Source organism: Cibotium barometz, chromosome 10 (genome assembly GCF_041138505.1).
Source record: "Cibotium barometz isolate CiBa-2024 chromosome 10, ASM4113850v1, whole genome shotgun sequence".
Lineage (NCBI taxonomy): Eukaryota > Viridiplantae > Streptophyta > Polypodiopsida > Cyatheales > Cibotiaceae > Cibotium > Cibotium barometz.
Genome location: NC_141055.1, coordinates 60690289 through 60707804, shown reverse-complemented (window position 1 = coordinate 60707804; position 17516 = coordinate 60690289). Strand labels below are relative to the sequence as shown.

General features: G+C 44.6%; 1 protein-coding gene across 5 annotated transcripts in view; it reads left to right on the top strand.

Moving 5' to 3' along the window:
- Positions 1-947: 947 nt before the first annotated feature.
- The window catches only part of LOC147635126 (AMP deaminase-like), a 142173-nt gene continuing 125604 nt past the window's right edge, over positions 948-17516 (top strand). For 2 of the 5 annotated variants that reach the window (XR_015266836.1, XM_086804419.1), the window contains exons 1-4: positions 948-1253; positions 1652-2209; positions 2320-2540; positions 2671-2878. Coding sequence is in view for 4 of the 5 variants with exons in the window: in XM_086804419.1 (XP_086660545.1) it covers positions 1759-2209; positions 2320-2540; positions 2671-2878 (880 nt within the window). In the remaining variant the exon portion in view is untranslated. The remainder of the gene's footprint in view (positions 1254-1651; positions 2210-2319; positions 2541-2670; positions 2879-17516) is intronic. The other 3 variants (XM_086804420.1, XM_086804421.1, XM_086804422.1) reach the window with 3 other exon arrangements.

Below are 17516 nucleotides of genomic sequence, written 5' to 3'. Positions count from 1 at the left end.
AGGCTTTTCTTAAGACTCACCAAGGGTCATTATAAGCATTTAAATCCATCCTCTTCCCTCCATCATATACATGGCAAAATATATACATTTGAAGTCAAATGGTGAAAGTTTATTTGGTGTACGATAGGATGGCCAATATGTGAGTAGCCTAGCAGAGTGGTTTGGAACTTGGAAGGGGGAGGTCACGAGTTCAAATCTCCATTGGTTATCATGGATCCCTTAACTTTCCTATAATGAGAACTTTCAAATAATTCTATATCTTCTTGGTTGTAGAAAGCAATTGTCAACTATCTATCAATATATATGCCCCTTATCCACATTAGTTATCTAAAAAAAAAAGGAACCTCCACATTAGTTATCTTAAAAAAAAAAGGAACCTCTTGGTGGCTATCGGTCTTCTCAATCTACATGCTGCCAATCAATGCTACCAATCATGTCACTTTTACACACTGAAGGTAAGTATCTTTCTTGTCATTTTTGTGAAAGGGATTTTCTTTGTTGACTTTCGTATCCTTCCATCGCTAGGGGTGGATTTGTAGTCAAGCTAGTAATATATTGGTCCCAAAAAAGAGAGAGTTAAAACTCATTTTTAAAATTGAAAAATATAATCTTTTCTATACAAGTGTAGGAGGTATCATTTAACTTTATTTTTCATATCCTTTACTTGTTATTTCTTTAATAATGAAAAAATTTGCTATTCTTCTTCTACGATGAAAAAGGCAAATGATACTCTTTAACGATGAGAATTTGGTGCGTGCGAGTTGGTGTAGCCTGAGGCTCGTTCATATCCATCCTTCACAAAAAGAAAAAAAGATGGGAAAAAACATAACTTAAAAAAAAATTTGTTGTTCTTAAACAAAGGATTATTATTATTATTCACACGTACAAAAAAATATTGTACTATGCTGACGTGTGCAATAGGAAAAAAGAATATTATTGCTTTATTCGAGGGCACTTCGTAACATCTCATGCATGCGTGTGTGTGTGTGTGAGAGAGAGAGAGAGAGTGAAAGACAGCGCGAGTGAGCTCGCCTCAGAACCTAGCTGTGGGTTAGGGTTTCATTATTGAACTGCTATTGGATTAGATTATGGGTTTCGCCTTCCGAGCTGCCGTTGGATTATGGTTAGGGTTTTAATTATCGAGCTTCCATTTGAGATTAGTGCATGGGTTTTCATTATCGAGCTATGCCATTGGCGTCAGGGTTAGGGTTAGGTTTACTTCGTCTGGATTAGAGTCTGCGAAGCTACACCAGGTCGGTGCTTTTTTCTCCCCTCCCAATTGTTGCTACATTTCTTGAAACTTCTAGAATGTATTTGTAGCCTTAGTAACAGAGGAAAATGAAGAAAAGAGTAGCTTAAATTGGGAAAAGAACTGCGAATTGAAAGAAAAAACAGCTCTCTCTCTCTCTTTCTCTCTCTCTCGCGCGCGCGCGCGCGCTCACACACACTCACGCACCCGCCACACATGTGCACGCGCAATTTCTTTTGCATTGTCTGGATGCAAAAAAAGCTGAATCTCAACAATCACGTAGACTTCAATTTTGTTTTGCTAACTAAGATATTTCAATAATCAATGCATGCTGTATAAACATCCATCTTCATATGTTTTGTCCTCTCTTTTTTATCTGATCCTTAAATTTTTTTAAAATAGGTGCTCATCCCATCTTACAAACAGTCTACAGTTCTGCAGGCGTAACATGTGCACCCGGTCCACCTTTTGAAAGCTAAAGAGTCAGGAAGAGAAAGCTGATCAAGGCTATGGATAGTTCATCCAAATTGCTTCCTTGGATTTCATTGGCTGCAGCAGCTTTTGTGGGTGCAAGTGTCGTTGCTGTGTCTGCTTTTTGCCTTCACAAGCGGGCCATTGATCAAATTCTTGATGGGTCCTACCAACCTCATCATCGCACCAGGGCAAGCAATGGTTCTGATGGCAAGAAGACTCGACGGCACCCGAAGTCTGGTGCTAGCGGGCGGGGTCCCTCCCCAGCCCCAGGTTGGCATGTTAGAAGCCGCTCTTGTAGCAGGGATCGCAGCGCGCCATCTTTATCGGATAGTGTGTCCCATGGAAACGCTCACAATGGCTTAAAGTCACAGCAAGGTTCTCAAGGCACCAAATTAGAGCTGGATTATGGACCAAATGTACAGGCTTCCTTTGGTACTTTGAGCTCTATTCCGCCTGGACTTCCGCCAGTTCAAACACGCAAGGACGGTATGATTGTGCTTGCAAGTCATACTTGTATTTGTTGGGCTTTGTTTACATAGATTTGTGTAGTTTAGAGATGTGAAAAGGTTCAGGTTTATAGAAACAAAAGTTTGCAGGTGCCAACAACCATCTGAGCCCCACCAGAAGAGCAATGCCTTTAACAAACCCTGTTATGAGGCCCACTACCCCCAAATCACCGGTTGGTGGAAGCACCTTTGACAGCATGGAAAGCTCTGAAGGCGAAGAGGTTTCAAGTGATCATGATGAGGGAGCTTTTAGATATGAGGATGTAGTGAACGGTAATGCTCCTGGGGCAGATGCAACAGTGTCACATAAGGTATCGGTATATGCCTTTGACTTATATTTGTACACAAATTGATTTGCGTACAAATCAATTTGAAACTATTATAGTTTTGGATTGATATGTATTCTGTGTACTATTGTGGCCCCTGGGATGTTTTGAACAGGAAGATGGTGTGAAAAGTTCTCTGTCTTCAGTGGCTCTCGCGGAACTTGCAAATAGAGGAGGGGAGAAGACGAGCAATAATATAATCAGGTCGCACAGCATCCCTGGAGAGCTTCATGGTGTCCACACACCCGATCCAGTGGCTGCCGATATTCTCAGAAAAGAGCCAGAGCAAGAGACCTTTGTACGTCTTGCAATCACGCCAATTGGTATGTCTGGATTCTCCTTGTATGCTAAAGCTAGAATCCAAGATGAGCACATGAACTGATACACATCATAAATGAGCACTGGTGATGGCTCAAGCATAGTGTCATTGATCATTTGAAACTATTATAGTTTGATGGAAAAGAGCATGATGGAAGAGTGGGATCTTGGAGATGCTTAGCAGCAACACCAGAGTCGGCTTTGCATTGATATGCTTGAGGCTATGATACTTTAATATGCACATCAAGTAGGCATTCAAGGGCCTCACATTATGGTGGCAGTCATCCTCCTCTTCCTGTTCCGTACTCGGTCCATGTCCTGCCTGAGCGTTTCCATACAGCAGCTGCCCATGTTTAATTTCTGAAGTACAGGGCTGAGTTTGGGGTATTTAATTTTGATTTTTTTTTTCCTGAAATGTCATATTTTCCTGTAATTTTCGTTGCCGCACCCTTGTTTTCTTGTACTATGAATCCACTGTACTTGCAGCTTTATACCTATTTAAATGTTGGCATGCCAAAAATGTCAAAAAATTTACATTTTTTTGCATGTTCCTGCTATTTTTTAAAGTACATAAAACAGGCATTATATACCCCTAACTGTAATTGAACAGAGAGGGTTGAGACCACACACTAGAGAATAAGCTTCAACTAAAAGACACTCTTATTGAGGGAATTTTATGCAAGCCTGTGTTGCCAGTCATCTCAGAAACGTTTTGCACTTTTAAAGAGCAAGTGTTGGGTTAGAGGTTCGATCCTTGACCCAAGAATACCTTCTCAGCTCTTAAATTGCCTATAAACGCCCAGCCATAGGGGTCTGTCAGGTCAGTCCTCTTAACCCACTTTGCAGAATTCAGCAACTAGTCCTCATGTAGGTGCATTTTGTATTCAGTTCTCCATAAGAAATAAAGCAAATACTCCTGCTTGTAGAAGGGGCGCGGGGGAGGGGGGGGTGTTGTTCAGTGGGTAATTTGGGACTCAATTTGGTGTCGTCTCGACTACATCTTTCAAATTCATGTATGCTGTTTAAAGGATTGCTAAAGACTCACTAAACTTAGGTTTAAAGAAGGCCTTGTTGTTTCACACGGTCCTAGCTTGGCGTATGCTACATTGGTATCAGAGCTTGGGACGTGATTCAACCCGGCAATCCAGGGTGAGAGCATCCTATGGATGGTAAAGCCGAGATTGGGGAAAACCACTCGCCCATCCACCATGACATCAAGCTCCGAAGATATTACAAAGGAAGAAGAACCATTCGAAGAAACGCTTCCGCAAAAAAGAAGACGAAGACAACCAGAAGTTAAAGGAGCAGATAAAGCAACTGCAGATTCACCTCAAAAGAGTTCAAATGGAAAAAAACTGGTAGAATTACAGGCAACCTTGGCCCAACAAGAGACAAAAAAAAAGAGAGACTGTGAAGCAAGGCACTGGCAGAGAAAGCCAAACACAAGGCCAAAGAGGAGCGACTACGGGCAGAGCTCGAAGCAAAGGCGTAATAGGCCCGAGAAGACTTGAGGGACTAGCTCCAACAGACACTGCGGACTTTGGTAACTTATTTCCACCCTTTTTAGCCCCCCACAACCCTAGCCACAGCCTTGACAACCGTCATCCGTGCCTCACCGAACTTCACCAAGTACGACGGCAAGTGCGACCATTTGGTTGTGACTCAATTCATCCATCGGTTTGTTGCCCATTTTCCACTCTCCAAGATCACAGACCCCCAAGATAAAGTCCATTTGCCAGCTCCACACCTCACAAGTGATGCAGTCACTTGGTGGCAACATTGGTCCCGTTTGCACACATTCCTGTAGTGGCTTACAAGACTATGATTGGGACACTTTCGTGTCCGATTTGAAGACAAGGTTTCTACCTCGGCAATGCATGACGAATCTTGAAGACGAGTTATACAAACTCACTCAAAACGGTTCCCCTGTGCTCACCTACTCCAACAAAGTGATCACATCAGCTCAACATTTGGGGAAGTTCGAGGAGGAGAAGCTGAAGCAGTTCATTCGGGAATTGGATCCAGACATTCGGTTCCCCGTTCGAAACTTCGAACCCCAGAGTTATGATAGAGCTTTGACTCTGGCGTAAAACCACGAGATGATGCTCAATGGAGGCAAGCCGAAGACTGCTCCAGTCAACCCCAAACCATAGCAGCAGCAGATGCATACCACCCAAGAGAACTAGGCGTCTAACCAACAGTTAGGTAAGTGTTGTAACATGCGTTGTGGAAGCGTGCACATGATTAATGCTAAGCAAAGAAGATTAACGCTAATCCTATGTTTAGCAAAGACACAAAAGAGAAGGAGAGATAGACCTAATCCAGTGTATATTGCGAAAACATGCTATATATACAATGATCTTGCTGATTCACAACTTCATGATGCATGCCAAAGATCCCTGCAACCCTCTACTTGCAATCGGACAAGAGAAGCTCCTGTTGATCCACCACTGTGTCCTTGCTCCCTTGGCAGACTCTGACAAATGCATCCTCTTGATCTTTGAATGATGATTTTAATGAATGCCTAATGATCCTATTTATAGGAAAAAGGTATGAATTCGTAATCAAGTCGGTTTTGTCTATTTTACCTACAAAACATTGTCTAAAAAGTCATATTTTGTGTCCAAACTATGCCCAAAAGGTGTCCCACCCATTGGACTATGTCTTGGGCACTTCCTGGAGCCTGTAGGGTTGCAAAATCCACTCTAAATCTGTCCCTAAATCTGCCCATATATTTGCTAATGAGAATATCCATGTCTATGAGCATCAGGATTAACGGATGCACATGACATCCCGTCCTGCTAAGCTTGGAGTACTGGGGTAATCCATACACCTTTTCTCCGATTCCGTTCCGGTCCAATTGAATAATGCACTTCATCTCCATTGGTTCGATCTCCAAGCTTTCTGACTTGGTCTTCAAGTTCTCTGGCTCGGTCTCTGGATCTTTTGAAAACTACTATGAAACTATCAAGATGACCTCATCCTCTTTCAAATAGGATTTGGAGAGATCCACCTCATTCTCGATCTCTGGTTCTGGTTCTGGTTCTAGCGTGTGCATCCCAGGTAATGGCACCTCCTCAGAAACACGTCTCCCGAGAACTCGTCTTAGAAGCTCTCTTTTAGTTGGGTAAACACTCTCGATCATGGGCTGCTTCACAACCCTAGGTGATTTCTTCTTGGCCTTTGTTGATGTTGCCATGAACTGTGCCCATGTCTCCTTGAGCTGTGCCCATCTTTGCTTGTATAGAAGCTGGCCCTTCTTGAAGCTCTTGTATGAATTGTTGCCTAAGCCCGGCCCCGGCGATGATTTGTTCATACTGGGCATACCGTTCTTGTTTCCTTTTGTATCGTTCTTCATCTTCCCATCCCTGACGACTCTGCAAAGTCTTGAGAAAGTCATCGTCCATTGCCTCTGAACTCATGATTTTTTTTGTTGCTTTTTCTGTTGTAATCAGCCCAAAAATCCTAACTCTAGAGTTCTACATGCTTTTTCAACTCCCTAGGATCATGCTAGGCTGAAAACTAGACTTTTTACCACTATACTATGTTGAAAATGAGCAAAAAGCTGATGCAAAAACGTAGATTTAGCACAAAAACGCAAACCCTAATTTTGCATGCAAACCCTAATTTCAAAAACCCTAATTCAGCATGCACCAAACATAAGCTAAGGGCTGTCCTAGGACGACCTAAGCTGTGATACCAATGTAACATGTGTTGCGGAACGTGTTCATAATTAATGCTAAGCAAAGAAGATTAACGCTAATCCTATGTTTAGCAAAGAGAAGGAGAGATAGACCTAATATAGTGTATATTGCCAAAACATGCTATATATACAATGATCTTGCTGATTCACAGCTTCATGATGCATACCAAAGATCCGTGCAACCCTCTACTTGCAATCGGACAAGAGAAGCTCTTGCTGATCCACCACTGTGTCCTTGCTACCTTGCAGACAGGCTTAGTTAGTACGAAAGGTACGATACGATAAAATACGGTACTAATTGGTACCTTAAAATTTTTTGAGGTACGGTACGATATTAGTACGTTTAAAAAAAAAATACTTCCTAAACTTAAAAATTGTAGACAAGAAGTTACAAAATAGCAAAATCGTACCTGATCGCACGGATACGTGCGGTACGAATTGTACGTACGATCTGATCCGTACGACGTACGGAACTAAGCCTGCTTGCAGACTCTGACAAATGGATCCTCTTGATCTTTGAATGACGATTCTAATGAATGCCTAATGATCCTATTTATAGGAAAAAGGTATGAATTCGTAATCAAGTCGGTTTTCTCTATTTTACCCACAAAACATTGTCCAAAAAGTCAGATTCTGTGTCCAAACTATGCCCTAAAGGTGTCCCAAGCATTGGGCTATGTCTTGGGCACTTCTCGGAGCCTGTAGGGTTGCAAAATCCACTCTAAATTCGCCCCTAAATCTGCCCATATATTTGCTAATGAGAATATCCATGTCTATGAGCATTAGGATTAACGGATGCACATGACAGTGACCAGAAGAAGAATGGCTAGAATAGCTCTTCTATTGGAAAGGAGTGACAAGATGGACCCAAGATGACCCCTGAAGAAAAGATCAAGGAGGGCCTTACTGGAGCATTCTTAGAGTCAGATGAGAAGGAGCAGTACTTCAAAGAGAACCGTTGTCTTTTCTACCACCACATTGGACATGCAAAGAAGGATTGTACCAAATGGCAAGCGGAAAAAAGGCAAGCAACAAGCCTCTATAGTGGCTACCACCATAGCTATATCACTCCCTTCACCCCCGCCCTCAACTATCAATGTTTTTCAGCTCTTGACCCCTTTGAATGCAATACCCATAGTGGTATTCGTTGATAAGCAGGAGGGCGGAGTTGAGGAGCATCATTAAGGTCTCATCAAAGCTTATGGCATAGTGAAGGAGCAACAATTTTTGGTTCTCTTGAACATGGGGTGCAAGATATTATCTTGAGAGTTGTGGAAAGATAAGAATGCCACATAAAGATATTGTGTAAATGGTGAGAACTACATAAAAGAATGTGGAAAACAGATTGCCACATGGCATGATGAGGTGTAAAACAGATTGGGTTAGAGGCTATCTATATTAGAAGCCTTTCATTGTATGGTTTATTAAAGACTCAATGGTGCTAAATACTTCACAAAGATTGACCTCAAAAGTGGCTATCATTAAGTCAGAATCTTCGAAGCCGATATCCCGAAGACGGCCTTTCGAACAGAACGAGGTCATTACGAGTTCATGGTCATGCCTTTTGGCTTAACCAATGCACTGGCGACCTTCAGCAAGATGATGTCCCAAGTCTTTGCCGTACTCATCGGTAAATGTCTTCCTTTTCTTGGATGACATTCTTATTTTTTCTGCCATTGCTGCGGGATGATCTCCCACCCTCTCGTCCTGAAGACCATCGTATTGATTTCGTACTTGGAGCTGAGTCACCTAGTAAGTTCCCTTATCTTCTGTCGAGGACATTGGAAGCTGAGTTGGAGACGCAACTCGCGCAGTTGCTTAGGTCTAGTTTTTATTAGGCCTTCATCCTCTCCATTTGCTGCACTGATTCTTTTTGTGCAGAAGAAAGATAAGATTTCATGTCTCTGTGTGGATTACCGAGCCTTGAACAAGTTGACAATCAAGAACAAGTTCCCCATGCCAAGGATAGAGTACATCCTTGAAAGACTCAACGGTGCTAAGTACTTCACAAAGATTGACCTCAAAAGTGGCTATCATCAAGTCAGAATCTTCGAAGCTGATATCTTGAAGACGGCCTTCCGAACAGAACGAGGTCATTATGAGTTCGTGGTCATGCCTTTTGGCTTAACCAATGCACCGGCGACCTTCAACAAGATGATGTTCCGAGTCTTTGCCGAACTCATTGCTAAATGTCTATTCATTTTCTTGGATGACATTCTTATTTTTTTTGCCGCGGCAGAACAGCATGAGAAGGATGTGTAGAAGGTCTTGCGAACTCTACATCAATGTGAAGAAGAGCATATTTGGAGTTCAAGAAGTCCAGTACCTGGGCTACATGATCGGTTCCGATGGAATTCGCCTTGACCTTGAGAAGATAAAGGCAACCCTTGATTGGGATGTTCTGAAGACAGCCCAAGAGATACGATCCTTTGTGGGCCTTTGCCAAGCGTATAGCTCACATATGGATCGGTTTTCTAACCTTGTAGCACTATTGACAAACTTGCTCAAGGGAGCAAAGACTAGAAGACAAAAGGTTTTAGTCACAGGAAAGGCTTTAGAGGCATTCTTTGCTCTGCAAAAAGCGGTTTCAGAAGCACCAATCCTCAAACTCGCATCATGGGATGATCCCTTCGAGGTGATCATCGAAGCTAGTAATCTCGCCATTGGAGTAGTATTGCAACAAGAAGGAAGACCCGTGGCGTATAACAGCTAGAAGTTGAATGATGTAGAAAAAAATTATTTTGTCTATGACAGAGTTGCTAGGGGATATCACAGCCTTGAAACAGTGGAAACCTTTTCTTTATGGCAGGGAAGTTATTGTGAAGACAAACCACCAAGCCTTGAATTGGTTATAGACTATGGTAAGTGCCTAGTGGAGCGATAGATAGCACTGGTGGAGTCAGTTGTTCCAACAGTTTGGCAGAATGATTGAGTATGTAGCGGGTAAGCACATCCCTGTAGAGCAGATGCTCTTAGTCGGAAAGGTAGTATTCAGACAGTACAGGAGTCCACTGTGTTGGAGATACAAGGAAAGGACTTAGATAGTATGAAGACATGGTATGCAGATTGTCCAGAATTTGGAACTCCTTATAGTATGGCCCTTTATTCTGAACCGGGTTGTTATACCATTCAGGACGGTTGGCTCTTTTACAAGAGTTGATTTTGTGTTCTTAGGGAGAAGAGACCGGCACTCCTCCATGATGCCCATGATTCACTCATTGGTGGTCATCGCGGGATCAACAGTACTTTGAAGAAGTTAGCAAAATCATTTTATCGGCCAAAGATGCGCAAGGATGTATACAACTATGTTTCCACATGTCCTTGTCAGAATGCACAACAGAAATGAAGACAACTGTTGTAGGGAGCAAAACGCAGATGAGAGAGGGAGAGAGGATCTGTGTAACTCTGCTATATATACCCCATAAAATCCTGAATGATACAATGGCAAGTGTGGGGGGTAGGGGCCATTTTATATGGTTCGAGGCTGTTGGTCGGCCAGCCCAAAACAGCCTCGAACCATATAAAATGGCCAAAACAGAGGCTGTTCTGGATCAGAGGTGTGTCTTGCCTATACAGGGAGGCTCATAGCACTGTTTTAGCCTGTGGGGGGCGCGGTGAGCGTTTTCAGTTTTCCCGTTCAGTGAGGCAGGGCTGTCCCCTCGCCCCTTTACTGTACCTCATTGTAGCTGAGGCTATGAGCAGGTTTCTTCGGGCTGCCCCTGGTGTTGTGGGTCTCAGGCTGCCTTTATGTACGGAGGAAGAGTTTTTGGACTCTGAGTTAGCAGATGAAACGGCGTTGTTCCTTGAGGCTTCACATGCTTGTTTATGTGCTTTCTGGACAGCCTTGGAGGCCTTTTGTTTGGCAGCAGGAGCTTCTATCAATTGGCATAAGTCAGTTGGTTTTTGGATCAGTGATTCTCCTCTTGTAGATTGGGGTACAGATGTTGGTTTTACTTGGATTGAGAGAGGATGTTCTGCCAGTACCTTGGTTGTCAGGTGGGCGTTGACATCTCCCCTGCACAATAGTTTGCTCCAGTGCTCTTAAGCATTAAAAGCAAACTTCATCACTGGAGTAGGAGGAAGCTTCGACTTGGCCTCTAGAGCTTTAGTGGTTAACCAAGTTTTGCTAGCCACGACTTGGTTTATCGCTTCGTGGTGGATTTTTCATAAGGGCTGCATTGGCCAGCTTCGTCGCCTTATTCGGAACATTCTTTGGTCAAGGCTTGATGGAAATGCACACACCAGGGCTAGAGTTGCTTGGGAAACCATTATCAGGCCTAAGCAGGAAGGGGATTGAATATCATTGACCCTGAGGTGCAATGTAAGGATTTGGTGTGTAAGCTGGTTGTTAGGGGCTTTCTTCCAGGCACTGAGCCGTGGAAGGACTTGCTCATGCAGCAGATCACGAAGTGTGTCCTTGTTCGCGGAGGTGACTGGACTCTCAGCTCATGCTTTATTTTTTCGCTTTATTTTTTTGGATGCAGTTCACTGCTCCCCTTCATCCCCCCTGGTTAGGTCCCTCTTACGGGCCTGGGAGTGCTTGAGGAGTTTTTTGGTTCACATCCCCCCGCGTTCAGCGGAGGAAGTTAACTGGCAGTCCATTCTGTGGAATGATTTGATCTTAGATGTGCATGGTAGGCCTCTTGGGGCAGCTATGCATATTCTTTTTGGGCTGGCTGGGAGACCCTTTGCCCCACAGAGTTGGCTTGGAAGAGATTTTAGAGCCTCACCGAGGTACATAGATTGGATCTCACGCAGCATTTGAGAGGCTCTAGTCGGAGGATTGCACAGATTGATGCAGCCATTCCCAACCACTAGATTACTGGATTTTTTTTGGAAGACCGTCATCATTCTTGGTTTGGGGTTTTTTCTAGGACAGGTGTTCCTCTTCAGGTTATGGGTCTCCCCTTGCCTAGGGAGGATGATGTACCGGTCTTTTTTTCTGTACAGGATGGATGGCAGTTAGAGAGATATGACGTACAGGACCTTATTGAGGGCCCCCAGATTCGTCCAGTCAGAGTTGTTGGCAGGTTAGGGAAGCACGTCTTTGAGGACCCCCCCCCCCCCCCAGGGATGATCACAGAGAGTGTTAGCCTTTGGTTGTATGGTGGCTGCCCTATCAGACGTGCATTGGGACCCCGGTGAGTGGGTGTGGAAGGATGCTTGTAACCCCTTGAAAAGCATGCCTTTTTTTAGTTATACGGTGCGCAATGCTTGACATCTTATCTTGGGACACATTCAGAGTGTCCCTACTCTTAGACCCTATTGGGAATCTTACGGCATTTCGACTAACATTTAGAGGGTTTTTTGGCGGAGATTGTGGCATTCTTGCAGGAAGCCACAAATTTCCTCCTTTATCTGGGTTTCTCTTCATGGTGGTTTGGCCACCAATCAGTGGAGGTCAGTTACTGGTGCTTGCCCAGCTTGCCCTAGATGTGCAAGAGTTTCGGAGTCAGTTTACCATTGTTTATGGGAATGCAGGGAAGCACAGAGGGTTTGGTCTACGATTGCACACCTCTTTGGTAGGATTAAGAGGGATGCTATCGTTTCTTTTGGTTCTATCATTTGGTTGACACAGTCTGGGCCTCAGCTGAGATTCGAGGGGACTGACAGGAGCTTGGCCATTATGGTTAGGCAAGGAGTTGCTCGGTAGTGTTGTCTTCAGGATTTGCCACTTTCACACTTTGTCCCTCCGGCACAGAGGTTAGACAGCTCTTGGGAGATTATTGCTAGCATCTCAGCCTGGAATATCTGGAAGGCTAGATGCACCGAGGCCATTGAGGGTACTCCCGTTCTTGTTTCTCAGTGTCTTTGTAGGATTTGGAGTGATATTATTCACACCATCATGGCTACCTGGGCCAGAATCCAGGGATCTTCGAGGGCTGCGGAGAGGAAGCGCGGCCAGTTTATGAGAGAGTGGGCACATTGGTATCTTTTTCATGTTCTCTCACTCGGGACCCTATTGGTAGTAGAGGGCTCTTGATTGGTTGAGATCTCCACCTTTCTTGGTGTGAAATCTCCATTTTGTAAAAAGTTTTCATACTTACTAGAAGTCTCCTTTCTGAAAAAAAAAAAAAAGGCCGACAGCAGCCAGATGCTCACGACTAGCACAAAAGTGCTCACGACTAGTAGTAGCTCAGTGAGCCAGGTAACCAGCAGTCGGCCAGGTAACCAGGACAGGTCGGGTAGCAACTCCACCAGTCGGCCAGCATCTGATACAGTTGACATGCCTCCCACATCCAGAAAAAATGGGAAAAATACATGGAAAGTGAGGAAAAGTGGGGGACCATCCCCTTTGATCCTGGAACCTCAAAGTCTAGAGGTTGTTCAACGTACACCTCCTCCTGCAAGTCACCATTAAGGAACGTGGATTTGACATCCATTTGATATACGGGCCACCACTGAGAAGAGGCAAGGGCAAGAATGGTTTGAATCGTGGTCCTCCTCCTCGCTATCGGTGCAAAGGTATCCTCATAGTCGATGTCAGGCCGCTGAGCATAACCCTTAACCAAAAGTCTGGCTTTGTGTTTGTCCACTGACCCATCTGACGTATATTTGGTCTTAAAGACCCACTTGACACCAATGACTAACCGTTTTGACGGCCTTGGAACCAACTCCCAAGTTTTATTCTTCTCTATGGCATCCAGTTCCACCTGCATGGCTTTCCTCCAAGTATCCTGAGAAAGGGCTTCCTTCACGGAAGTGGGCTCTTTGTCCCGCATGATACAAGACATCAAAGCATAGTTTACCTTGTAAGAGCTCCGTTGAATGACTTTTGTCACGAACTCTATGTGATCTTCGAGGCCCTTCCTCTGTGGTCCACTCGGAGGGAAGCTCTGTAACACCTAACTCCCAAAGGGTGTCTGACAACCACTTGGGTACTTGAAGAGAACGCGGAGCCTCCTGCTATTGCGGGGGCTCATCGCCAGCCCGCGAGCTCAACCTCTGCAAGTGATTGAGGCTGTCCAGCTGGAACAATCGAGTGGCAATCATCATCAGACTCATCTAGGTCTCCAAGAAGTGGCGGCTCATCAAAAGTGGAAGCTGGAACATGCTCATCAAAGACAACATCTTTGCTGACAACAACCTCGTTCCGCTTTGGGTCATACAACCTGTATCCTTTGGAAAGAGAGTTATACACAAAGACAAGCTTCTGGGACTTCGAGTCAAGCTTCCCTTTCTGCTTCTTTGGAATGTGAACATAGGCATCACTTCCAAACACATAGAAATGGGAGACATCTGGTTTCTTGCCAAAATAAGCCTCAAAGGGAGTCATCTTTGGTACTGAAGTCGTCAGAGATCGGTTGAGGATATGGACAACCGTAGCCACAACCTCTCCCCAAAGTGGAAGAGGAAGATCACGATGCTCCAACATCGTCCTGGCCATCTCCACTATAGTCCGGTTCTTTCGCTCAACCACTCCATTCTCTGAAGGCGAACCTGTATTTGTTACATGCGGAAGCTTCGAGGGAGATCAGTAACTTCAATGCTTAGAAAAAACAGCACACTTGTCGCGACGAAATTAACACACAAAACTGAATATAGATATGCAGAAAAATAGAGAGAGAGAGAGAGAGAGAGGGAGAAGAGGACACAGTATTGGGTCCCAAATACCCTCTGTAGGGCCCCCACCACGAATTGCGTATTTGCTTTTATTAGAATGATGCAAAACTGAAATAAAAGACTGAACCTGAACCTTCTTGGCTGAGATAGATGTTTGGCCTTGACCTTCAATCCTTCACCCCTTCTGCGACAGCTTGTCCTTGGCTGTCCTGGCCCTTTGATCAGCTTCAGCACTTGGTGAATTATGAGATGAATGGACTTATGCAATGGGTATTTATACCCTTTAGGAATGCTAGTTGGCTGGTTTAAAGCCAGTCGGCTGTCTGAAAATTGCTCCACGACCAGAATATTCAGCATTAAATGCTAGAAAATTAGCGCATCACTAAATGACCTGCTGGCCATCAGGCGCTTCACATTCTGGCTGCTGGGCAGCCTGTGTGGGCTGCCTGGCCTACAGCCCTCTAGGGCTGTGTACCCTGTCGGCTGCCTGTCTAGGAGCCCTAAGGGCTGTCCTACAGCCCTTCCATGGCCATCCCATGGCTAGTGGGCACAGCCAAGGCCTTCTTGGCCCCTATGCCCATATCTGTCCTTGGGGTAGCCCTATGGGCTGGCCCCTTTCCTATATGCAAACCCTAACTATCTACACAGTGGTCTGGCATCCAGTATCATATCAGATACACATAACCACTGACATCATTCCAGAGGGAGACTCACAACGCGGACTGGCACTATTTCATGTGCAGGACACTGCACACCTGACCTTGGACACATGTGCAGGACAATGCACACCTGACCTCGGACGACTGGAATGGAATCTTGGCTAACTCGTCCCAGATTGGCTCACATGGGACCAGTTTTCCATCCCAGGTCCTGTACCACCTTCTATACAGATATGTCTACGTGGCATCCAAGTACGGGATGCACGTGACATCCCCTTGTGCTTAACTTGATGGAAGCTGCATAGCCTCCAAATAATCCGTCAATAACGCCGGATAGTCGTCGAAAAACTCTGTCAAGCCATACTGCTTCGTGGGTCCCTCGATCTTGAAACTTCGTGAGGAACTGTCTTTGCCTTCGGCGTGAGCCATGCTTGAAACGGTGCAAAAGGATCTGTTCTGGAACCATAACTTTTGCTTCATCACAATGATATCTGGTTCTGCCTCGTCTTTAACTTCTGATGGGATCAGACCTGCATATGGCTTTAACTAACTGACGTGGAACACATCGTACATAGTCCAACTCGGAGGTAGCTTCAACTTCATTGAAACCTCATTAATCTTTCTTTGGATGGGAAAAGGTCCGAAGCTCTTGAAAGACAACTTTGGGCATCGCTTGCCCACCTGCTTCTTCAACCTTTGCTTCATAATCCGAAGATAAACCCAATCCCCTTCCGAAAACTTCATATCCCTTCGATCTTTATTGGCCTGTCGAGTGTAGGCCTCTTGCGCTTTAGCCAACCTGTCTTTTACTGACTCTAAAATCTCCTGGTAAGACTCCGTCAATCTGTTCACTCCAGAACCTCGTCTTCAGGTACTGAAGACGAGGTTCTGGTTAATAGCGACTGGAATGGTCTTCGAAACATTGCCTTATATGGAGTCCCGCCAATAGCCAAAGAAAAAGAATCATTCAAAACAGCTTGAACTAAAGGCAAATATGATTCTCACTTATCTTGCTGATTGTGGACATAATACTTCAGCACATCAAAGGCCAACTAGTTGTAGATCTTTGTCTGGCCGTCCGTCTGTGGGTGAAATGCATTGGAAAAATTCAATTTAGTACCAAAGTTATCAAACAATGCCCTCCAAAAATGACTGGTAAACTTGGCATCTCGGTCTAACACTATGGTCCTAGGAATCTTGCCAATCGGGTACCAATGCTGAATGAACAACTGGGCAACATCCTCGGTGGTCACATTGGCCCTGCATGGAATAAGCATAACAAATTCGCTAAATCTATCAACTATAGTTAAGCACTGAGTATTACGCTTACTCGGAGTGGGAGGCAGATTCGTGACAAAGTCCATCGAAATATCTTGGAAAGGTCCCTCAGGAATTGGCAAGGGCTGTAACAACCCTATCTTCTTCCCATGAGTAGCTTTCACCTTTTGACAAATATCATAGTGTTGTACATATGAAAACACATCTCGCCTCATCTTTGGCCAATAATATTGCCATTCCAATTTCTCCAAAGTTGAATTCATGCCTCTATGGCCACCAGTAATGGCGTCATGAGCGTCATGGAGAAGAGCTGCCCTGAACGACTTCATGACACACAGTCGGCCTTTGTAGAGAAGCTAACCAGTGGCATGGTTATGTGGCATCCAATGCCTATTCCCATTGTGTACCGAATTCCTCGGAATCCGCGTACGTGTGCTTCATGTCGTCTAGTCCCGTACCAACAAGGTCGAGTCTAGTGGTCTAAATCAAAGTCACTTGTCTCTTCTTGCTCAAAGCATCAGCCCACTGGTTTGGCCTTTCCTGGAAGGTACTCAATCATACCACTAAATTGCTGGAATATCTGGCTCCAGCGGTGTTGTTGGTCACTCCACTGTGCACTTGGCATTGTCTGAATCTAGCGTAATGCCTGATGGTCAATGAGAACCTCAAAGTCACGGCCATAAAGAAAATGTTTCCAATGTTTCAAGGTTCGTATAACCACTAGGAGTTCATGATCATAGACTGAGTAATTTTTTTCTGCGGGCAGTAACTTACGAGACATGTAAGCTACTGGATGACCATTCTGTTGTAACACACCTCCAATTGCGATGTTACTCGCATCGGTGATCTCTTGAAATGGCTCGTCCTACAAGGCAAGTGCTAAACAAGGCACTTTGATAAAGCCACCTTGAGGTTCTTGAATGCTTCAACGCTCGTGGAGTCATTCGAATCCGTTGCCTTCTTGTCTTGACATCCTTAAGCAGATCGGTGAGATCCGCCGAGAGGTCAGAAAACTTGTCTATGTGGGTGGAGTATGCCTGGCATATACCCACAAAGAATTTGATGTCATAAGCCGTCTGAGGTACTTTCCAATTGACAATCTCGGCCACCTTAGTCGGATCAAGTTGAATGCCTTCTGCACTAATTATATATCCATTAACCTGGAACAAATAAAATTCCGACTTCTTCTCATTTATGTAGAGCTCGTTGCTTTCCACCAACTGCAGGACTTTCTCCACATCAATGTCATGTTGCTCAACTGTAGCTGAAAATACCAGTATGTCGTCCAGAAATATGAATACAGACTTTCCAATTAATTCCCAAAAAACATGCATCATCATGCGGTTGAATGTAGCTGGGGCGTTTGTCAAGCCAAAAGGCATGACCACAAATTCATAGTGGGCCCGTTCCGTATGGAAGGCTGTCCTGGGGATGTCCCCC